The sequence below is a fragment of the Citrus sinensis genome, chromosome 7 (assembly GCF_022201045.2).
Source record: "Citrus sinensis cultivar Valencia sweet orange chromosome 7, DVS_A1.0, whole genome shotgun sequence".
In the NCBI taxonomy this organism is placed as follows: domain Eukaryota; kingdom Viridiplantae; phylum Streptophyta; class Magnoliopsida; order Sapindales; family Rutaceae; genus Citrus; species Citrus sinensis.
In genome coordinates, this window is record NC_068562.1 from 27,478,927 (window position 1) to 27,503,226 (window position 24,300).

General features: G+C 32.1%; 2 protein-coding genes across 2 annotated transcripts; one reads left to right on the top strand and one right to left on the bottom strand.

Annotated features, from left to right (window-relative positions):
• The first annotated feature begins 3,147 nt into the window (after window positions 1–3,147).
• Window positions 3,148–8,917, top strand: LOC102607131 (protein HEAT INTOLERANT 4). Its single transcript, XM_006493785.4, has 14 exons — window positions 3,148–3,500; window positions 4,222–4,260; window positions 4,346–4,399; window positions 4,522–4,585; window positions 4,712–4,770; window positions 4,872–4,996; window positions 5,121–5,180; window positions 5,769–5,827; window positions 6,186–6,262; window positions 6,417–6,455; window positions 6,850–6,912; window positions 6,998–7,045; window positions 7,129–7,257; window positions 8,437–8,917. The coding sequence occupies exons 1-14, from the start codon at window positions 3,318–3,320 to the stop codon at window positions 8,482–8,484; spliced, it is 1,047 nt and encodes a 348-aa protein (XP_006493848.1). The 5' UTR covers window positions 3,148–3,317; the 3' UTR covers window positions 8,485–8,917.
• A 203-nt stretch (window positions 8,918–9,120) lies between these two features.
• LOC102607423 (protein CPR-5) lies at window positions 9,121–13,566 on the bottom strand. Its single transcript, XM_006493786.4, has 5 exons — window positions 13,077–13,566; window positions 11,407–11,463; window positions 11,140–11,175; window positions 10,320–11,048; window positions 9,121–9,931 (listed from the first exon to the last, which is right to left on the bottom strand). Exons 1-5 carry the CDS (start codon window positions 13,455–13,457, stop codon window positions 9,398–9,400), a joined length of 1,737 nt encoding a protein of 578 aa, XP_006493849.1. The 5' UTR covers window positions 13,458–13,566; the 3' UTR covers window positions 9,121–9,397.
• Between the last annotated feature and the right edge of the window lie 10,734 nt (window positions 13,567–24,300).

A 24,300-nucleotide genomic window follows, 5' to 3' on the forward strand; every position in this document is an offset into this window, starting at 1 on the left:
CGTTAAAAGTTTTTTTGAACATCATGGTCTCATCCAAGAAATAGCAAATAAGTGACAAAGATGAAGGCAAAAGGACAAATGGAGCGAACCCAATTAAAAGAACGCAATGACTACCTTGAAGCTGTTATAAGGTAGAGAACAAATTATAACCCCACACGTAAAATAATAAATAATAAAAAAATATATTATAATTTTAATCATGTAGTTATAAAAACGCAATTTACCTTATAATATTTCTAACATAGTTGGTGCCTTAAAAGAATCTAACAATATAATAAGCAATATCAAGAAACTTAATAAAAATTATGCGAATTTAGTCACTTCTCATTATTTCCATTCACTTCTGGTCGGATTGGTGTGAGTATAGTGAGTGTAGAAGCAAGCAGGGCGGCGCGGCCCCACGCGAGGAGTTTCCAAATTGGGTTTGGTCTCATGGGCACTGCCATTTCTTTTTATGGGCTTGTTTTATATGCTAAAGTTAGTTTCTCATTTGTCAACATAAACCAATTATTGATGTCTATTATTTTTGTATCCTTGTTACCTCATACTATTTTTTATAATATTCAAGTACAAAAAATTTAAACAAAAGGATGGATAAATAAGTTATTTGATTGATATTTGAGTTTGTGAATATAAATTATATATTTATGTAAGAAAAAAAAATTAAAAATAAGAAAAAGTATAAGAAATATATCTTATTATTAATTTCTTATTTATATCAAAACATATATTCTTATTTATGATTTATTTAATTTATAATAAAACTAAATAAAAAAGTATTTGAAAATGAGAATAGTATTATAAAATATAGTATCAAAATGTATTAAGTATTATGAAAACGAGACAAGTTTTATTTTTTATGTGTACATACTAGTTTATGACAAAAAAAAAGACTAATTAATAACAAAAGAGTAATAATATAATCACAAACTCTTGTACGAATTTAGTTTGTATAAACTAATGTGGCATTACAAAATTAGTTGAATTAAATATCTCTTGGTCCATATTATCTATTTTTATTATTTTGTATTTTCATTTAACCAATGAATTAATGTCAAATTAATTTATACAAGATAAATTTATAACAAAAATTTATGGTCATATCATCACTCATAACAAAAATATAATAATATAACGAGAAATTAGATAATGAGAAATTTATTAGTGATAAAAGCTGAGGCCGGGGACCAGTTAGGATCCACATAGCACAAGCCTTTCAACAATACCGACACACCTCAACCCCCGCCGCCTGGTTTTGTTTAGACCCGCCACACGTACTGTTTATACAAAAGATAGAAACATTGTTTGAAATTTCAAAAGATAAATCAAAATAGTATAATAACATTCTACCCTGAGATTTTGAGAAATTACAAATAAGTGCATCATTAATTTTCTTCTTCAATTTAAACATTACATACGGTGTTGAATTTTACCCGTGCGAGCTATGTTTAAATTTTTTATATCTCTTACTTCAACTGAAGGGATTTAACTAATTCAAATGATATTATTATAACTTGTTCATATGTTCCCTTACTATTATATTGATAGGTCATTGAAAATGAACAATTAAGGAACAAAATATAAATTTTGTGATTTAGAGTTCGGAACAAATATCCCTCTAAAATGATAAAAATAAAGAAAATAAATTATATTCATATTTGTGATGTTAAGAGAGTAGCGATAACCATTTAATAACCTTATAATTTTATTTAATTCCAAAAATATTTATATTTTTTACTACCATCTAAATTACTAAAATCAACGTAATCACATTACCCGCTATCTCTAATCTCTATCTCATACTCTACACCACTAATTCTTCTTCAATATTTGAACCTCTCATCATAGAAAAATAGTTAATTTTTTTTAAGGTACTTGTTTGCTTATTTAAAGAAAAATTCTTTTATTTCAATTAATTATACTAATTACAATCTAAAATGAATTCATCATTTAGTAAAAGTCTAGATCTCTGTTTTAATTTATTTATTCTTTTATAAGAATGACTATTGGGCAAAAAATGTAGACTCATGATGAATCCGAGGAAGGTTTGTGTTTTTTTTTTTTAATCATGGATTTGTATCCACAGTAGTAGAAATGACATTTATTGATTGAGATGATAATAAATAATAATAAGTAATTTTGAATTTACATTTTAATAGGCATATGCCACCTTGTTTCATCACTTGTAGGCCTTGACAATGGGTCGTGTTTAAATAGTTTTGTGTGGTATTCTTACCATGTCGTGTTAAATTACATATATTTGAACCCACCTATTATTTTATTGGGTTGAAAAATGAGAATTCGTACCCATTTTTTTTTTTTTATCATTATCATCTTTTTTGAATTGACCCATTTAACCCGCTATTTTTGGTATTATATCTTAAGAATATAATACCAAATAAAAGAAACTATTAATATGCTTAATGTTTAACATCATCAAATAATGTACAAAAAATCAAATATTTAGTTAGGAACTGTGCTTGGTGTAGAGAAAAATGAGAAAAAAGATGAGAAAAATTTATCCTCTCTCTCTCTACCCACCCACCCTCTCTCTTCCAATTTCTTCTTTATTTATATCATCTTTCTCTTATCTTTTTCTACACGTAGCATTTTTCGTTAGTTATAGGCACCGATATCATTGATTAAAATTCTAGAAGAAAAAAATTATAAAAATAAAATCATGTTCATGAGAAGATACAAATGTAGGTTATAAATTTTACAATAAATATTAAAAAAATTAGGATTTGTCATAAGTTTACATAAATAATCAATTTTAATATTACATTTTAAATTTCACCCGTTACTCATTAATATTACATATTAATGGGTAACGGGGGTGAAATGAATTTTTAATCTTAAACTCTAAATCTGACTCCTTATGGAATGAGTTTTAATAAGTTGATCCATCAATGATATGATCGACCCAATAATCATTTTTATCGTGTGGGTTTTATGCGTATTAATGGGTAGTATAAACTTTTGCCATTAATAATTGCTTGGGATGAAAAAACTTAGAATGCTGTTTGAAGAGGGTGATATTATTATATATTAGAAGCCATGGACCTACACTTTATTATCCAAAATAAAAATTTTCACGCTTCTCTGCTCTGTCTCGCTCTTCAAACCAAGAAGAGTCCGCGTGAATTCCACGCCCAAAATCAAAATTAAAATGAAACCCTTTATATAAACAAGAAACAGCCAATTCACTCTCCATTTCTCTCTCTAAAATTCAAATTCGGATCTATTTTTAAAAAACCCTACTTCCTCTCTCTACGCATAGATTCTCTCTCTCTCTCTCTCCGTAACTTCACAGCACAATGAGGAAGGGAGCTAAGCGAAAGGGAGCGGCTGCAGCAGCAGCAAAAGCTTCTTCTTCTTCGCAAGAGAATCACAAGGAGGAAGACGAGCAGCAAAAGACCAGCAAAGCTCATCGAGCTAAGCGTGTCAAGGCTTCCAAGCCGGAGACCGAGCCTGAGTACTTCGAAGATCAACGCAACATGGTAAATTTTGTTGTTTCTTGCTGTCATTTGCCGCTGTTTGGTTTCGTTCTGTGCTGACGTTTTTTTTCTCCGGTGACGCATTCGTTTGACGCTGTGAAAAGTTTGTTGTTTGTTTTGTATTTTTTGGAGTAATTATTAGGTTTCTGACACAAATTTTAGGAAATTAAAGGCTGTTAAAAATATTTTGAGCTTTTCGAAATGGAACAGTTGCGTGTAGGTATCAATGTCTGTGAATTGGATTGCTGTTCTTGAAGTGCATTGTTAATGAATTAGTATCTGCAAAAGATATAAAACAATTTCAATCAGAAAAGTTACATTGGATGAAGCCATTGGAACTAAGTGTCGACTTGTGTTTTATGTTTATGAAAGGAGAAGTCAGAAAAATAGAAATTTAGGAAGCTTGTTAGGTTTGGAAAGTGAATATGTGCATTAGGTTTCAATGGCTTTGTGAATTAAATGCTATTGTGCAAGTGCTTTTTTTATTAAATTAGGCAGCATAAAAGTTAAAAAATAATAATAAAAGGGAAGTTAAATTAGAAAATATGATATTATTTTGTTTTCTTATCTTTTATGTATCCATGTAGTTAAGGTAATTTCTCAGCTAGGGAAGTATTATTACTCTTTAATCTAGAGAAGTGTGCTCACGCACTCGTACGTAGTGGTTTTGCATTTTACCATGTTTTCTTTTACTGATTGGAATTGTTTGTTTTATGTTATGTAGGAAGATTTGTGGAAGGAGGTGTTCCCTGTTGGAACGGAGGTTAGTTTGATAATTTTGTTTACACGTTACAAACGTTGTTCACTTGCTCTCTTTATATAATCTAGTAAGTACTTTTGCTTGCCAGTGGGATCAATTGGATTCAGTCTACCAATTCAAGTGGAACTTCTCAAATCTAGAAGTAAGGCATTAAACCATCATTTCTCTACGTTTTTATGTTTATAGATTTGCTCTTTGGGGTATTCTTTTTTGGTGAACCAATTGGAGAGTATGTGATGAATTTATTTTTAATTGTGCGGTCAGGATGCTTTTGAAGAAGGGGGAGTACTTTATGGGAAGAAAGTTTATCTCTTCGGTTGTACAGAGCGTAAGTGGCTGACAACTTGTTGGCTTTTTTGGGTGGCATTTCTATTCTGTTCACAAATGTACATAATGGAGTATGGAAATTATGTTTATAGATGCTAAATTTTGATCAAGTTCTATGTCCTTGCAGCTCAATTGGTACCATATGAGAATAAAAACAAAATTGTCTGCATACCTGTGGTGGTTGCTGTAAGTCTGTTCATGTGGCTGCCTTTTTGTGTGTTAAGTTTGCCAAAAACAGCTCTATTTTGCTATCATGCGTATTTGAATATTGGTATTTCTTGTTTCAGGTTGTATCTCCTTTCCCACCTTCTGATAAGATAGGTATTAAATCAGTTCAGAGAGAGGTGGAAGAAATAGTTCCAATGAAAGAAATGAAGATGGACTGGGTTCCATATATACCTCTTGAGAAGAGGTATCTAAAACAGCATTTTTTTGCCGTTCATTTCGAAGTAGTTTTTTGAACTGTTTCTCTCTACTCATCATAAGGATTATTTCATATAATTTTGATGTCATTGTATAATGTAATTCCTCTGCAGAGACCGACAAGTTGAAAGGTTGAAATCTCAAATTTTTATTCTGAGCTGCACTCAAAGAAGGTAAAAAGTTGTGTTTTCACTTTCTCTCTTTTATTTATTTATTTTAAATATGTTGTAGAGGAATTGACTGATTTTTAAATGGGACAGAGGTATAAGGATGTGATTTTGCAACACACTTGACTACAAATTGATGTTAACATATTTTATAGAAAAAAAAAATCTTGTTTAATGTTCATTATAATTTGACTGTATATGCAGTAGACTATGAAGCTTTCATGAGCTAGTTTACACTATTCATTGAAAGAATAAGCTATTACATTTATGTTGTATCCTGAAATAACCTATCAGACTTGGCTCTTTAATTCACCAGAGGCTTTCTTTCAGCTAGGTAACTTTTTTACTTTCCCACATTGTTCACCCGTTCAGAATACATAACTCCTCTATACGAAGTTTCACTTATCATATCATACTTTATTCTCTCAAAATTGTTTCTTAATTTTAACAATATAAAATTTTCATGCATATCAAGTCTATCAGTTTGATAAGGAATAGACTTCTGGTTTGCTACTACTGAATTCTTTTGGCAAATATTAGGATGTTTCATGTTTGTATAATGATTACTTATTTAAATTGCTTTCTATTCTGCAGGTCTGCTTTGAGACATTTGAAGGTGGACCGCCTTAAGAAATTTGAATATTGCCTACCTTGTGAGTATAGAGTTAAACTTTGATGTTCATTGCTGCATTATAGATTTTATGGTGCTTGACTACTTATTGTGGTTGACTACGTGGTGAATTTTACTCTAATGGGCTGCCACCATTGAAAGGACAAGTGATAGTGAAGAAACGAGAAAAAAAGAAAAAGAAAAAGGCAACATTTACTTTGTAGTACTGTGAAAATTGTTGATATGACAACCACTGTTTCGAGAAAATGCTTGTAATTAACATCAGCTGTAATTTGTTTTGATATGGCAAGGAATATATTGCTTTGATGGTGATTCATTATATATTACCGCTACTTCGTGTGGCACTTTAGCAGCTTCTTGACATCATTATATTTTGACAGATTTCTACCAGCCATTCAAGGAAGATGAATTTGAGCAAAGCACTGTGGTTCAGATAATGTTTCCAGTAGAACCTCCTGTAAGTTTATGTTGAAAAATATAACCGATAGACATCAATTTTTGGATTTTGATGATTCATGTGATTATATTAGAAAATACATCATGCTACCTTTATGGTAATGAATAAAGCAAATATATGTAATTTGATCATTTTTACCCCTTTATTCCTGCAGGTTGTCTGCGAGTTTGATTGGGAATTCGACGAAGTTGATGTATGGACTTATCCTTTATGGTTTTGTTTGGCATAATCTGAATGACTTTGGATGTGAAGTTGGTGCAGTGTGTAGTGGTTAACATTATGGCCATAGTTCAACAACCCATTGATACTTGTCTACCTCTCAGTGTGGGGATCCCTTTAAAGCATAGGGTCTTGGATGGGTTGCCATTGATTTAATCTCTTGCCATAATCCTGTCACAGCATTTTGTTTACTGATCTGGTCAAACCTGGGGTTTTTTGCTCTATTTCTTTGGTTTTGCTACATGTGGAGGATGGAGTTAAGCATAATGTTATTGCTGAAATACTTTTTGTTATTTTTATGCTCCCTCTCCCTTAAAGGATGAAAACATAGAAGAAAACTGATTGGTAAATGTATCTATGAGCTGTAGGAGTTCACTGATAAGCTGGTTGAGGAAGAGGCATTAGCTGAAGATCAAAAGGATGCTTTTAAGGTAACTCTAATAATGTTTTTGAAAGTGACTAATAGATTTACTTTTTTATGGAGTCGCTGATGGTTTCTTTCCTTTTTGTTGTCAGGATTTTGTAAAAGAGAAAGTTCGTGAAGCGAAGAAAGCTAATCGAGAGGTATTTTATTGCTTGTAGATACTCTTGTGATATAGAACTGTTTCCTTGGTTTATCCAAGTCTTTCAAAGTTCATGTTTTGTAGGCAAAGGAGGCACGGAGAAAAGCCATCGAAGAAATGAGTGAGGAGACTAAAGCAGCTTTTGAGAGTATGAGGTTTTACAAGTTCTATCCTGTGAAGACACCGGATACACCAGATGTATCAAATGTTAAGGTAAAGTTGTAAGATCGCTGCTTCTTATATACCTCATGCACAGAATCTTTTAGATTCTCAATCTCGTGTCTCTGGCTCTTTGAACTTCAAAAGTGACATTGATTCTATATGCAATAATACTTTGTTGAGTTTGGTAACGATATGTTTGCATATCAAGGGAGATTGCTTCTTTAATTTGATATTTTATTTCCACAGTTGAAAATTTTCCAATCATGATGTGGTTTTACGTTAATCTGGTCAATTCAGATGATTTCTGTCAATGTAGTCGACTAGCTTGTTTTATGAAGTCTTGAGTTTGAGTGTGTCTGTTCATCAAATTCTGTACCTAAGTTTTACCCGTAGTATTTCTATACCTTTTTTGCCTTTTACTTCTTGAATATGTCAATATTTTGCACACATTGGAAATGCGATTCTAAGAATCGATAACACATGGAGTTCAGCTCTAGATGAAAAAAGTTTTAAGTCTCTTGTGCACTTGATCCAAAAGATGAAAAAAGAGGGGGGGAAAAACATAGCTTTTGATACCTCCTTTACTTCAAATGGTCTTCTCATTGATATAATCCTCAGGACCATTTTTTCCTTGGTACATCTTGCTTTTAGATTGTACCTTAGGCAACCTGCTAGCAAATTATTTATTATCCTTTTCTTAACTTTGGATTTTCTGCTTGATTTGAAGTTTACTTGAATTTTTTTCATAATGCCATTTAGTTATTGAGGAGAAAGGGGATCCACTTTTGTATTAAACTAAAATCCCAAAGGGAAAATGAAGAAGGGGACACACACTTGCCCTTTTGTTTCTGAAGGATAAAAATATCTTGTGCTATATGAAATATATCTAATGCATTGCATTTGTGACACATTTCATATTGCATCCTATTTAAATTCAAGTAATCATTGTTTTATCATCTGAAATCATTGTTAAGTAGATAGATTCACACCTCCTGAAATTAGGAAGTTTTCTTGAAAACATGCATTTTCATTATTTATTTCATTTTTTTCAAAACTATGGGATGGCCTCTTTGATGTTCAATGTGCACAAAACTGTTGTCGACCATTTTTGAACTGAGTCTTCTTGATCTGCTAGAATGCATTGCCTTTGCTGTTTTTACAGAAGTAACTATGCTACACTACCGGTGTCTTCAATTAATTCTTTTGCTGTGTCATAATTTTTCTTTGCAGGCTCCTTTCATAAACAGATACTATGGTAAAGCTCACGAGGTTCTATAATTGATTGAGCATTCTCTCAACAATTGTATAACACAGATATCGAAGTCTTCTCTGGCTTCCAAAAAGTGTGTCCATTGCTCAACGATTTTGTTTGTCATCAAAGACGTTGGGGGCATGCCTTCGTGCCCCATCACATCATTTCTTAGGTCACTCTAGCTGTCTCGGAAGAAATATGTAAAATTTGTAGTTTCAGAGCTTTTAGATAAACCAGTTCAGAACGTTCATGTTACCATAGGAGAAATCTGTAAGATGCATTGGTGGGGCTTTTCCAAATTTTAAAGTTTACTTGAGCTTCAGGAGTTGAATTTTCCTCTTGCTCAAATTTGTTCGGGTTTTCCGTTCATTACTTATTCTTGTTCCCTCTTAGAAAAATTGCTATGTATGCATTAAGTTGAAATTTTGAACACAATAAATGAAAGAACCGGTTCAATAATTTTTTGCTGCAAATTGTATGAGCATTTTCTGTGCGGTTCATATTATTCTGCCTGCTTGTTAACATCAATTGATTTGGACCGGGGATTCAACTTTATTGCCTACTCTCTTCCCTGTTTCTGTTGACTGTTGGGACTTCTGTTTGAATCAATCTCATGTTATAGCGTACTGAAACAAATTAATGATACATGAAATGGAGTTCGCTATCTGAATAGTTAACACAACTGCATTCCAAGAACTACAATATCAAGCTTGTCTGGGGCCTTGCTAGTGCCAGTTTAGTTCAAACATGAGACAGATCTCATAATTTACTGTTACAAGAAACAAAGCTGCGCACATGGCATTAATCAGGCCAAACAAAATTGGGCATCCTGATAAACAGTACAAGAACAGAAGACTAATTTACACCAATTACTGATAAATCAACCTTTTCAGATGGTAAAAGAATACATAGATCTTTGCATCACACCAAACTCCAGCTTCAATCATGCATAGATGACTGATAATCTAAAACTAGCAGTGAGAAGTGTTCTTTCCATTCACTTGGGCTTGCAAAAGGCATGAGGCCGCATACTAATGGTATAATGAAAAGCAGAGTAAAATAAAACAGGGATCTTCGTACCCAGTATGGAACCATTGTTTTTCTTTCTGCCCCTTGACAGACATTGACCGGCCCATGAAGGACTTGGAACAAATGTGAGGTACAGCTGTTTGAAAAGAAATGCAGCAAGCAGAGAGTCTCCCAGTGTAGGAGCCATAGATATCCGCTGCCTCCAAGCATGTCTACACAAAGCTTGCCGGCAAAGCCACAGACAATTCCTAAGAGCAACAGGATTGAAGTGATCGGCATACTGTGTCTTGAAGTTGCTCCACGCTGGTGAAGCAAGTATGCAATTGCAAGAATCATTAAGAAACCAAATATCATTCGGCTCATTACTTGAACTTGGCACTTGAGAGTGTTCAACCCTGAATTGAAAGATGAGACTGTAATTGGGATCCACCAAGACTTGGTTGCCTGCAAAAAATTAAAAGCACCATCATTTCGTTAACAAGAATAAAAATTGTTATAGGCAATGGGGGAGACATCTCTAAGCCTAAGAGCTGCTTAATTAGTTTGAGAGAGTATAGGAGCAAGAAATTCTAAAACATTCTGCACTTGTTATTCAGCATATAACTAAAGCAGGATTCTGGATCTCCCAAATGAAATCAAAATGCAGTTACAAGATCAAAATCTAATTTGTAACCAGGCCTAAAGGCTAAATCTGAAGCTTATCAACAGTTAAACAGGCCTAAAGTAAAGCAAGTGCATGAAATTTAATTATGTTCATGACATAGAAAACAAATGATTGTTTGAATCAGAAGCAGTAAATCAGTTGAAGCAAGAATGAAGAAACAGTCCTTACCTGGGGTGAAGGTGTACAGGCAGTCGTAGCTTCAGAAATCTTTCTATACGAATAGACATAAGCAGCATACGAGAGGGAGGCTGACATGATCACTATACCAGCAACAAGACAGTCTATGCATTTTGTAAGCAGCTCCGCATGTCTCGTGTCTTCTACTTGATTCTTGAATTTTTCAGCTTTAAAGGATGCCTTGGATATACCCATAGCTAGTTTTGACCTCTCCAAATGATTTGAATCAAGGTTGAGTGCCAACTGGGTCTCTTTCAACTTCATTTTTTGCATTGCAAGATTGAGTTCCAATGCCTTGAGGTCATTTGAACGGACTTGTTCCACAACAGATTTCTCCATTGTACTTAGCACGTTCTGATTGATTACAGAACCTAATCTGCCAGAAGAGGCACAAGCCAGTTGGTTGTTTTCACCGTGCAGTGCAAGTTCCTTACTAATAAAGTTCGCTGCTATTTGCTCTTGTACTTCTTCAGCCGCAGACAAAACATCTTCAGTTTCAATAGTAGGCAATTCTGTCTCTGAGTGACAATAATTAACACCACAAGGGCTTGTGCTACCAACTTCATTTGAAGCCACATCCAAAATCGACAGACCTTGGTTCTTTAAGTGGTATCGCCCCTTACTTGTGGATGACTCATTAATCAATCTAAGAGTCCTCAATGTGCTCCCAAATGATTTCTCAAAGTTCCTTGCAAAATAATTAAACTTGTCCCCAAACACCTGCCACCGCAAAGATGGTAAAAAACGTGGGCACATTTGTATCACTTAAGAATCTTGATCTTCTCAATCAGCAATATAAGTTGTTGCTTACATTGGTTAAAGATTCTCTGACAGCTGAAGTGCAGACCTGCAAGTAAGTTCATAAATTTAAGAGCGTTTTAGTGACTATCTGAACACCAACAGCATCAAAAAACCAAATGATAAAAAAAAGAGTGAAGAATATAAATGAGGCTCCGCTAAAATTTTCAAATAGACTTGGCAAGTGAAATAACAGTTATAAGATACTATGGTAAATGACTGCAAAAGTAAAACTTAAAAGAGTTTAACTTCTTAGTCTCATTGGAAACTGGAATTATACCCTTGAAAGATGATCAATGGACATCGTATCACCAGCCGCATCTTTTCTCTCCAGAACCTAGAATAAAAAAGTACCAGATTTACAATATTAATTGAAAAATAATAACATCAATCCTAAAAGTAAAAAGTAAAGAAATCAAAATTGTCTTTTACATAAGAATTTTGAGAAACAATAAATGTTAGTCTGCAGCAGTCATAAGACAACTACGACTAGCACTTAAGAACTGTGTGAAACTCACACCTCTGCCTTGCCCAGAGCCAAGATTCAAAAACAATGGCTTGAGCCTCAGACATTGGTTCTAAATGCAAACACAGATGCTTCAAGGAGTGAGGCACATCTGAGTCACTAGTGTCAAGCTCCACTACTTCTTTTATACCTGAGCAGTTGTAAACTGATTCGCATTAAATCAGGAATAGAATAGGCATGGAAATACCCAATCCCCAACAGTCTTCATTTCATAAAATGGAAATACAGTGATAAGAGAAATCATAAATAAGTTTTTCAAAGAAATAAGAGATACACAAACTTTTAAGGAAGATCACTAACAAGAAAAAGGAGCATCTAAGATTTCAATTATCGTAGATTACCAAAATAAATTTTTTACTTTTTTTGGATAGCCCAGAAATTACCCCGAACCAACTTAGTTAACTCAAGTTTAAAGCTAGGCACCCAGTGAACCCTACACTCTCGGGAACAGGAAACTCGTGGCTTTTCACTAGGTAGATAGCCTTGAAAAATCAATCCCAGACCTTGTGGAAGCAAACCACAGGCTTGACCACTTGATTAACCTCTCATACAATATAATATTTGATATTTTGCACCAGAATGAGTTTTATACTCAACATAATATGTCGGAGAAGACATATTATGCAGCTGCTACTTCACCAGAAACATGTTTCCAAAAACACAACAGTCTTCATCTAAACCTCTGCATACAATCCACACCCGTAGAAAGATGAAAACATTTCATGGCAAATGCTTGCTGTCAATGATCTCATTTTCATGATCTCCTCCACAAAATAAACGACGAATGCAAATGGCAAGAAGATTTGAAACTTAGCTTTCCACCACTCCCCCCCCCCAAAAAACTTCTTCCCTGGATGAAAAAGTAAATAAACAAAAAGCAAAAGACTTGCACAAGATTCTGGACACATCCACTGTATCATACAAGGTCTACTCTACTCATATGATAAAATTGATGCTAGTCGTTACTCACTTCCTTTAATCAAATTAGGTAGAGAATATTAATGACTAATTATCATATATAAACTACAGAAAAAGCAAATAATAAGTATTCCATTACCCTTCTTAGAGTTACATTGTCATTAAAGCTACTCATTTGGATTTTATAGCTCTATCTCAATTTAGCAGAAAACTTCAAAGGCAGGTAAAGCTAAATAACCTCAAATCAACTCAAAATGTAAACTTTTTCGAGATCTCCAACTCCAAGTCACAATTCTAAACATAAATTTCAACAAACCAACAATCAGCAAATATGACCCAAATCTATCAATAATCATCCCCTAAAAATCAAGACTTCCAAACTCAGTAACATAACTTTGGCTGCCCAAAACTCTAAATTGCCGTAAAGACTCAACCTTTAAATCACCAATAAAATAGCCAAACAAAAATCATAAAATAACTTCAAAAGAATAGGAACTTGAAGTAACCTGAGCAACAACAGCAGCAAAGGACATTCCCAGAGGAAGCGCAATGGCCTCAACACCACCGCCCTCGCTCCTTCGAATCGGACCGAGCCGGTCAACTCTCATACTTCGCCTTCTGGACGCGACGCGCGTGCCGCTCCGCGCGAAACAAGAAGGGCGAGAAGACGAAGATGATGCCGCGTCTTTAAAAAATCTATTTTTCTTCTTCTTTTCATAGCGGACGCGTTTTTCGGGGGCCGAAGAACCGTCGACTGTTGGATTGGGATCAATGGCAAATGGGTTTAAAGGGTTTTCTGTGGAGACGCATGTAGTGGATTGCTGGCATCGCGGAGAAGGGGGAGGAGGAGGAGAAGAAGAAGAAGAAGGCGGCCGAGGGGTGTCCATGAAAGAAGAGAAACGCGGATGGGGTCATTTTTTAGAATCATGCAAATATAAGGGAGCGTGGGAGGTTGAAAAATATTCGACTTTCGTAAAACTTACCTTTGGATATTGGAAACCGGAAGCATCAGTTTGCTTTGTGACTCTTTTTTGGAATTTTCCTATTTACAGGCCACAAAAGTATGATATTCTTTTTCAAAATTTATTTATCACTATTTTTTATGCTTAAAATTATTATAAATTTTAAAATTCTTGATTTTTTTATGGAATCATTAACTTCTTAAAAATTATTATTTTTTTGGAAAGGTTCTGCAAACAATTTATCTTTTTTTATTTTTTTAATATTTCCATAAATCAAAATGTACTCTCTCCAATTTTGATTTGAGAAAAAAAATCAAACCCCAAAACTATTCTACCATATTTTCTCTTAGCATGAACCTACAGCTTATATGTTGCATTTGTGACGCAATCAATGAATCCAACATAAACGTGATACGAATTGAGGGTTCAAATAAACTTAAAATGACACAATTATTAAGCAAATTAAGGTTTAAAATTGACATTAAATGACAATATTATCAAATCAATCAAATCAATCTCACATGTTTATTAATTGAATCAGGCTTGAATCTTGAGGCCCCACTCGCTAACCTGCTCATAAGATGATTAAATTTTGGAAAAATTATATCATATATTTTTTATCAAATAAAATTGTATATATTACAATTTTAAAGGCCGCGAAAGATCATATTCATTTTCAAAATTAATTTGTCACTTTTTTTATGCTAAAATTATTATAAATTTTAATATTCCTGATTTTTTTTGGAATTATTAATTTTTTAAAATTATTTTTTGTAATTTTATTCTACCATATTTTCTCTTAGCATAAACCTATGGTTTACAGGGGGCGTTTGTGGCACGACCAAGGAATCCAACATAAACACAGTGCGATTTGAGGCTTCAAATTGACTCAAAATGATACGATTATTGAGAAAATTAAGGTTAAAATTGACCAAAAATGATAAAATTATCTAAAAAATCAAATTGAGTCAAGTTTGAATTTTGAGATCCCACGTACCAATCTATCAAAAAAAAAAAGTAAAACTGATTTGAGTTAATTAGTTATTTCAATTTAATTATAATTTAAACTTATTTACTTATTTTGATTCAGACTTGGATGAGAAGAAGACTATCAAATTTATTTTCTACTTAATATTTTGATGTTTAATTTTTAGTAAAAACCCTCTTTTTATTTATCTTTGTGTGGTAAAGAATTCAGACAGATATCTGTTTAAGGAATTACTAGTCCAAAAGAAAACTCTAAGGAACAATCTATCGAATTTTATTGTTTAAGTAAGTCTATACTTATGAAATTATAAAATTAAATGATGAAATATGTGGAGGAAAATAATTCATTGGTATTTAAGGAAGGGCATTTCTAATGGCAGATTATGTCGAGAAAATATACAACTAGATTGAATTGTGCATTCAATAAGTGATTCTTATGATCCATTTAAGATGCTTACTGAAAAAAGATTAAAAGAATGGTGGATCCACAATGAATTTATTTTTGCTTTTTAAACCCCGTTCTCTTTTGGTAGTTTGGACATTAGAGTCCCAAAAAAGTTGCAACTTGGAGTTTTCCTTTATCTTATACAATTGTATTTTAATGCATGAAATTTTGATAAAGTTAGGTATTTGAGTGACATGTCGTTTTGCTCTGGACTAAACATATGACCGGGTGCATGCCCATTCCCTAGAAAATAACATGTCCCAAATAGCATGCACTGGCTCATACAATTAGGACTTGTCGTTTGATGCTTTCATCAAGATTGCATGTCGTCTAGAGGTTTTCTAGATGTACGTCGTGTTGGCTTCTTATTTTCTTCCACGACGACATGCCGTTTGGTTATTGTAATTTATGAAAAGAGACTTTACTTATTCTTCTCGAACAAGTAAAGTTGACTTGAGTTAATTATTTAAATTTTATTAAAATTTAAACTTATATACTTATTTGGGTCTAGATCCGGACCCCAATCGGAATAGGACTACTAAGTTTATTTTCTTCTTAATATTTGATATTTACTTTTCAATAAAATCCTCTTTTTATTTTCCTACCAAATTGTTTATCTTCATGTGATCAAGAATTCGAATAAATATCTATTTAAGGATTTTACAGTCCAAAAGAAAACTATAAGGAACAAGCTATCGAATTTTGTTGTTTGAGTAATGCTATATTCATGAAATTATGAAATTAAATGATGAAATATGTTGAGGAAAATAGTTGATATGTATTTAAGGGCCTTCTTGTCATAGATGATGTCGAGAAAATATACCACTATTTTGAATTGTGCCTTCAATAATGGGTTACTATGATCCATTTGAGATGCTTAGTGAAAAAAAGATTAAAGGAATGGTGGGTCCACAATGAATTAATATTTACTTTTCAATCTCCCTTTTTCTTTTGTGTTTGTAATGTAACCGGAACATGAAAGCCCCAACAAGGTTATAGCTTGGAGTTTTCTTCTATCTTATACAATTGTATTTTAATGCATGAAATTTTGATGAAGTAGGGTATTTGAGTGACATGTCATTGGATGTGGATGAAATATGAGCATTCTCTAGAAAACATGTCCTAATATATGCACTAGTGCACTTGTCGTTCACTACTTTCATCAAGATGGATTGTCGTCTATTGTTTCGCTAGATGTACGTCTCGTCAGCTTCTTATTTTCTTCTACGACAACATGTCATTTTTTGCTACAGTTTACGAAAATAAACTTTACTCTTCTTCAACAAGTAAAATTGACTTTGAATTAATTAGTTATTTAAATTTTATTAAAATTTGAACTTATTTACTTGTTGGGTTTGAATTCGGATCTGAATCGGAGTAAGACTAGTAGATTTATTTTCTTCTTAGTATTTTGATATTTAATTTTCAGTAAAAATCATCTTGTTATTTTTATACGAAATTATTTATTTTCGTGTTGTCAAAAATTCAGACAAACATCTATTTAAGGATTTAATAGTCCAAAAGAAAACTCTTAAGGGATAAGTTATCGAATTTCATTGTTTAAGTAATGCTTTACTTATGAAATTATGAAACTAAATGATAAAATATGTGGAGGAAAATAATTCATAGATATTTAAGGAAGCGACTTCTTGTAGTAGATGGTGTCGAGAAAAGACATAACTTGTATATAATGAGTTCTTATGATCCATTCAAGATGCTTTGTGAAAAAAAATTAAAAGAACGGTGGATCCGGACGAATTTGTTTTCACTTTTCAATCCTCATTCTCTTTTGCGTTCGTAATAGAGAGCATAGACATAAGAGTCGCAAAAAGATTGTAGCTTGGACTTTCCTTTTTACTTTATACAATAGCATTTTAAATCGCGAAATTTTGATAAAGTTGGGTGTTTGAGTAATATGTCGTCTGATTATCTACTATGTGCGGCATGTCATGTTTTTATTTGCTAGTAAACGACATGTCCTAAATAGTATACGCTGGCGCATCCTATGTAGCACTTGTTGACTTCTTGATTGTCCACCGTTTTCCTCTAGATGACATGTGGTTTGTCTTTTTCCCTTTGTAAGTTTTGTTGGTTTTTAATTTTCCATCGAAACAACATGACATTGTTGTTGTTACAATTTACAGAACTAGTCTTTTCTTATTCTTAAGCTCTGTTTGGAACGACGTTTCAAATAGAACTTATTTAATTTTAACTTTTGTTAACTAGAGCTGGCAAAACGGGTCATCGGATCGTGTTCGTATTGTGTCAGCTTCGTGTCGTGTCAAATTTAGGTCGATCCAAACCCGACCTATTTAATAATCGTGTCAAAATATTGAGACCCAAACCCGACACGGAAAAATAATCGGGTTACCTAATAACCCGCTTAATATCTATATATTAAACAAAAGTTACATCAAATATTTACACTTTGTCATACATATGTATGCACATACATACATACATCCATACATACATACATAATTTATCAATATTATAAAATATACATATCTACTAAAATATTACACACACTATTGAGGTTTTAATTATATATATGTAAATAATATTATATATCAATATTATAAAATATGCATGTCTACCAATATTTTATATATTTACACTATTAAAGCTCTAAATGTATTTAAAATTTTATAAATAAAATATTGTGTCTATATTCATCCTTTTAAAAAATTAAAAAAATCATCTCTAATATTTGAGTTTTGATGACAAGAATCTATAAATTATTTTAAAATAAAAAATATAATCGGGTCATTGATCGGGTAAATGGGTCAAGAATTTTAACCCTAACCCGACACGGAAAAAAATCGTGTTGACCCGGACCTGACCCATTTAATAATCGTGTTAAATTCGATGACTCATACTCATTTATTGGTGTCGTGTTCGTGTCGGGTAATCGGGTCGTGTCAAATTTTGCCAGCTCTATTGTTAACAGATCTATTATAAATAGAGTTTTTACTCAAAAAAATTTAATTGTTTAGTTGTCAATAAGAATTTTTATTAAAAATTATAAAATTAGTTTCATAGGTAAGTTTAATAAAATAAAATTGTCAAATAAATAGATGATATTTTAGATATTTTAATATTCAAAAAAAATTTCAACCTCTATTTTTAAAAGCCTAAATTTTGAATTTTTACTAGTAGAGACAAAATAATTTATTTAACCTTCAAAAGTTCTATTAAAAAAAAAAATTCAAAAAAAAAAATTTTAATAAGAACTTATAGAATTAAATAACTATTTATGACTATTAGATAATGCATATCGCACTTATTAAATTACAATTTGATTATAAACTTGACAAATCAACCTGGGAGGTAGTAGGTGATTTCAAACTCTTTTGTAAACCAACACGAGTCGTGGAAGATAGCAGATTGGAGCCACCACAACTCACAGATGTGGAAACTATCTTCGGCTGTAATTGTTTTGTTGCAAACAGATCATATGTTTGAAAAAATCCACAGTCGAAGTAGCAACAGTGTCAACAAACAAAGATTCACCGCAGTCATGTCAAAGAAGTTGGCCATTATATTCTCACAAAGTGTTAATGGATTCTTGTGGGCTATATTTTGGAATCATCTCCATCTCTCTTAATTATTCTCTTTGTTTTTGTTTCCTTACTCCGTAGTCGATTGCTCTTTCTTTTACAAGCATCTAAGTCTCAGTTTCCTTAATAATTCTGAGTTCCCTCTCTGTTTTACAAACAAATTAAGCAAAGAAAATCTGTGTTTTTTTTTTTTTTTCTGTTAACGTTTTGGTGCCTGCTAGTTTGTATCCAGGATTAAGAAAAAGGACTAAGGTTGTGTTTGCTTGGAATCATCTCCATCTCTCTTAATTTCCCTCTTTGTTTGTGTTTCCCTACAAGCTCAAGTCTTTCTTTTACAAATATATATCTCACAGTCTCACTCCCTCCTAATAATTCCCGGCTTCCTCTTTACCTCTTTATTTTACGAGAGATTCTAGAGTACGTTAGAGATAGTACACCTATTTAATGCATATATACCTAGTGTATTTTTATAAATATAATTACTAATTACATGGTGATTTTTTAAAATAAATACACACACAACATACATGCATTCATTGGATGTAGTACATTTTTTATACTCTAGAATTTCTCATGTTTTACAAACAAATTAAGAAGCATGGACTATTTACTCTGTAAAAACTTTCGTTTGACAACTATATAGATACAAAACCATTACCTAATAACGTTTTAATAATTTATCAATGTTGGTTTATCTTATTTTCTAATTAAGCGAGTAATTAAACTGACTGCGATTTTACCATCTTTCTGCCACCATTCTGTTATTATTATTATTTTATAAATTTAGAAATCTTTTGCTCTTGGTTTATTAGTTATTAATTACATTCCAAACGTCAATGGCAAATGGGATCAACTATATTATTGATGTAATAATTCTCAAAGACTTTGAGCTGATATATCCCGATAAGAGTATACGTATGTAGTAGGCAAGCGTATATTGACAGGTGGCTCTATTTGTAGATGAAGGAATACAATGAATTTCTCAAAAGTATAAGATCAACTTGGCTCTATTTGTAGATGAGGTGGAATCCCCATCCCCTACTCATTTCCCCATTTTAATTTTTAATTTTATTTTAATTTTTTAAAATTACTAGTAAATAAATTATAAAATTATAAATATTGGTAAAAATAAAAAATATCAAAATATTTATATTATTAAACTTTTAGGCCTAATTAACTAATTAAAGTCCTAAATTTTTATTTAGGACATTAAAAAGACCGAGTAGATTCTATTAGCCCAATTATTTTATTTTATTTTATTTTAATATTCTTTAAATATTTTAAACTTAAATCTATTTTTTATTTATTTTTAGATGTTATAATTGCCCACAACAAATCACAATTTTAATATCTAATCTAATATTTGCTCTTGATTTGCTCCGATTTAACTATTGTGTTGTAAAGGGAATAGTCCACATTTATAAAGTGTCCACGCCACCATTGAAAAAGTTAATTTTGAATCTAAATTCGATTTTATTTGTAACAATTTTGTATTAGACTATTAATGTGTTTATGATAGTTTGTAAAAGAAGTTTGTATCCCTTGCATGTTGCGTTACTTACTAATATTTTGAATCTAAATTCGATTTTATTTGTAATAATTTTGTATTAGACTATTAATGTGTTCATGATAGTTTGTAAAAGAAGTTTGTATCCCTTACATGTTGCGTTACTTACTAATTTAATGTATGTGATTTTTGTAATGGATATTAATGTAAGATATATTTCGAACTTTACTTTTATTTGAATTTTTTATTTTAATATGATTAACTCAAAATCGAAAACAAAAAAAATGTATTAGTTATTCGGGGATCGGGGATAGGGATGGCAAAATCCGGGTCCGGGTTCAGTCTTTCCGGTTCCGGACCCGGATGACAATTTTGTTATACCGGACCCGGATATAACCCGGATATTTTAATTCCGGGTCCGGACCGGGTTGAACCCGGAAAAAGCCGTGTTTTCGGATTGCGGGTTCCAAACCCGCATATCTATTACAATTTTTTTTTTCTCTCGATGTTACTTCCTCAAATCTCCAAATCTCAAATCACCAAAATCCCGAAATCATAGCTAAATGAATGTTGAGGGAGGATTGCTGAGTTTTCAGATTTTTGGTGGCATTGGTGTTGTCGTCGGTGTCGAGGAGAGCATCGTCAGAAAGTTGCTGTGGAGATTCAGTAGTTTCTGGTGACAAAAAACCAGCAAGAGTGGCGGAAAGCAGCTGTCAAAAACCAGCAAGAGTGACAAAAAATGAGGATCAGCCTTAATGGGTGCATTACTCTTTGTCTTCCTTTCAATACAAAGATTTTTCCAAGTCATTTGAGTGAATGAAAGAGAAATTGGAGAAGAAAGAAAGCAGCTGCAGTGGGTTTGTTTTAATGAAAAGAGAAGATGGAGAAGAAAGAAAGAGAAATTGGAGAAAAAAGAAGCGGCTGCTAGGTTAAGGCTTAAGGCATTAGGGTTTTTTTTTCTTTTATATTTAAATTATCCGGGTCCGGGTTTCGGACATCCGGGTTAAGATAAAACCGGATCCGGACCGGAATGTATCCAGGTTCAAAATATCCTTTCCGGATCCGCATTGTATTACCTTCCGGTGCGGGTTAAACCCGGACCGGATTATCCGGGTTTATCCGGGTCCGGGTTAATTTGCCATCCCTAATCGGGGACCTTCGGGGATCTCCTGTTATTATTCGGGGAGGGGATGAAGATTCTCTCAAGTAATTCTGACGGGGACGGGGAGGGGACGATGACATACGCAAAATATCGGGGATGGGTACAGGGAGATTGGTCCCCTCCCCTCCCCATTGCCATCCCTACTTGCAAGGGCCTGGTCCTTGAGTTCACTGGATTCATCTAGATACATTTTTAACCAATGATTAGTATTAATTTGTTAAAGCTGCAGGTTGCACTAGAAACTTGTATAAAAGGAAGCGTCACATTGCAATCAAATTAATTATGTTGATATATGTTTAAGTTTTTCATCCAATATAATTGGGGCAAAAAGTTAAAAGACAAAAAGGGAGTTTCCTGAAATGGAAAAGAAATCTCTGACGGGTAATTCAGAATTCATAATATTAAGGCAATTGTTAAGTTACAGCCGTTGTAACTCACACCCCATTCAAAAACATGCAAAAAGTAGTAACATGCATGGGGTCTGCATGATTTTTGTATGGAGTGTAAGTTACAGCAACTGTAACTTTGCAAAGGATCAAGATTCTCTCCTAATCTGAACACTCTTGATCTTTTATAGATTTTATGATATCTATCTTTTAGTGTTAGTGAATAATTATGATTTAACTATTTTTTATTTTGAATTTATTAAACACCAATCACATTAATAAAATTTACTTAGATTAAGATCAGTTCAGGAGAGGATCCTGATCCCTTTGCAAGACCCTAATATTAATGACGGAGCAATGGCTGAGCATGATCATGGAGATTCGGTACTGAAGATTATAGATTTAAGGTGAGGAAGAATCAAGCATTTAAGGTAGTGTTTACTTTCTGGAGTGGGAGTGTGGAGTGTGTATTCCTCCCACTCCAATATTTACTTACCTTAAAAAAGGGGGGGAGTGGGAATGGAAATCCGTGGGTCCCACCCAATTTTGGAGTGGGGAGTGAGATTCCCACTCCCATGGGGGGAGGTGGGAGTGAGAATTCACTACCCCCTCTTCCTATTTTATCCCTATAATTAAATAAATAAATAATATTTAATAAAATAAATAATATCATATTTATTAAAAATAATAATTATATCATATTTATTTTATTAAATTTAATAAAATAAAAATAAATAAATATTATATTTAAATTAATAATATTAAACATTAATTTTAATAAATATTAATTAATTATTTAATTAATAATAATAAATATTTTATTCTAAAAAAATATTAATTTTGTACTATATTATCAATAATAATATTTCATTTGTGTTGCTATTATTAATAATTTTTATTCACATAATTTAAATTAAAATTAATAAAAATTATGATTTACATAATTAAGAATATTAGTAATTATTATTAATTTAGAAATATAATAAAATATTTATTTTATTTTCCAAATATTTTTTATTAATTTTTTAATTACAAATTATAATTCTGTACATAAGGATAAAATTATAATTTAAAACAATTTACTCCCAATCCAAGACAAAGTAAACAAATAATTAGGATTCTGATTGACAATCCATACTTTCATTTAGTCTAAATAAACACCCTACTCCCACTCCTACTCCACACTCCTAATCCAAAGATTCTCACTTCTCAAAATTTTCACTCCAATCAAAAAAGTAATGGCAGCATAAGAAGATAGAATGACGAGTCACTGTTAGAGTAGGAAGAGGCGCTGTCCTTGCAAGGCCGTTTGGCCCTTCAATTTATTGGATTACTCTAGATACATTCTTAACTATTGACTGGTATTGGTTACATCTATAGATTGTACTGGAAAACGTCGCTGTTATTACTTCTACAGATGTTGGATTTAACTTTCCAAGATAAAATAATATTTTTTTGATATAATTCAAAAATTCAAACAAGTCTGAAACTTTCCCAAGGGGACAAATTCAAGCAAATTTTTACTTTGCCAGTGATGGGATTTTTGACGCTTACTCATATCCATGGTTGCAATAGATGATGAATTATTTCAAATCATTCGAAGAAAAGAGAAGAAAGATCTTAGAGAATTAATTACGGTGAAAACGTGAAGAAAACATGAAATGCAGAAGTGTTCGATGAAATCCTCAGAGACAATTCTTGGTGGATAACCCAAAATTCATGATATTGATGACCAACGAGTAAGCACGATCATGGTGATTAAGAATTGGACATCATAGCTGGAATTGGACTCCTCGCAGTCACATTTATTGGGTTAGCATTGGTACATTCATTCCACTCTCTGAGTTTATTAAAATAAACTATCATTAGTTAAATTAATGGACAAAATAAAATAATATTAATAACAGCAAAATAAAGCAAAATCAAATATAAATATGAATATAATTTAAACGAGACTTCGTTTATTAGTTATTTATTTAATATATCAAATCATTTGTTATTATCCTTTTACTAAAGTTATTGGGAAATAACTTTTACGTGCAACAAGTATTGTACTCTAACATTTTACTATTAAAAAATTATAAACCTTACAATTTACCATTTTTCTATCATAATTTTTAGTTGACTGTTAGTTGACTGCTGACATCATGCCGATGTAATAAGAGTATAAATATCGTCACACATAAAAGAATTCTAAAATTGTAATTTCATTAAATATAAAGTGCAAAATTATCATTAGAAACAAAATACAATTAGTATTGATGGAAAAAAAAGTTACTATACTTTGTATTAATGTTTTTTAAATTTATTAATATACTTTTTTTTCTTCAAAGTAACAGCAAAATATGTATTTTAAAGGTAAACTAACGGTCAACTAATAATTTTAACAGAAAAGTAGTAAAAAAAAGATTTTATAATTTTTTTGTAATAAAATATTGAGGTACAATATTTGTTAAACCTAAATGATATTTTCCAATAACTTAAATAGTAAAAGGATAATGAGCCTTTGAATAAGTAAATAATTTATTTTTTTTGAATATTTAACATCAAGTATTGAAATTTTAATGCCCAAGGGTAAATTTTGTCCAAATAAAAAGTAAGTAATCAAATAAAATTGAATATTATACTCCTTCATTTTCTTTGCGCTCCTCTCCTTTCCTCTCTTTTCTTCAATCCGATGTCCTTGAATTGATTGGATTACTTTAGATTCATTATTAGGCA

What these genes read in the sequence shown, in the direction of transcription:
- LOC102607131 (XM_006493785.4), top strand. Translation starts at nt 3,318, where the DNA reads ATGAGGAAGGGAGCTAAGCGAAAGGGAGCGGCTGCAGCAGCAGCAAAA. An exon ending in TCGAAGATCAACGCAACATG is followed by an intron (nt 3,501 to 4,221) that starts GTAAATTTTGTT and finishes TATGTTATGTAG; the next exon opens with GAAGATTTGTGGAAGGAGGT. An exon ending in GGGAATTCGACGAAGTTGAT is followed by an intron (nt 6,456 to 6,849) that starts GTATGGACTTAT and finishes TATGAGCTGTAG; the next exon opens with GAGTTCACTGATAAGCTGGT.
- LOC102607423 (XM_006493786.4), bottom strand. Translation starts at nt 13,457, where the DNA reads ATGGACACCCCTCGGCCGCCTTCTTCTTCTTCTTCTCCTCCTCCTCCC. An exon ending in TTGCTGCTGTTGTTGCTCAG is followed by an intron (nt 11,464 to 13,076) that starts GTTACTTCAAGT and finishes TTTTTATTCTAG; the next exon opens with GTTCTGGAGAGAAAAGATGC. An exon ending in TCAGAGAATCTTTAACCAAT is followed by an intron (nt 11,049 to 11,139) that starts GTAAGCAACAAC and finishes TTGCGGTGGCAG; the next exon opens with GTGTTTGGGGACAAGTTTAA.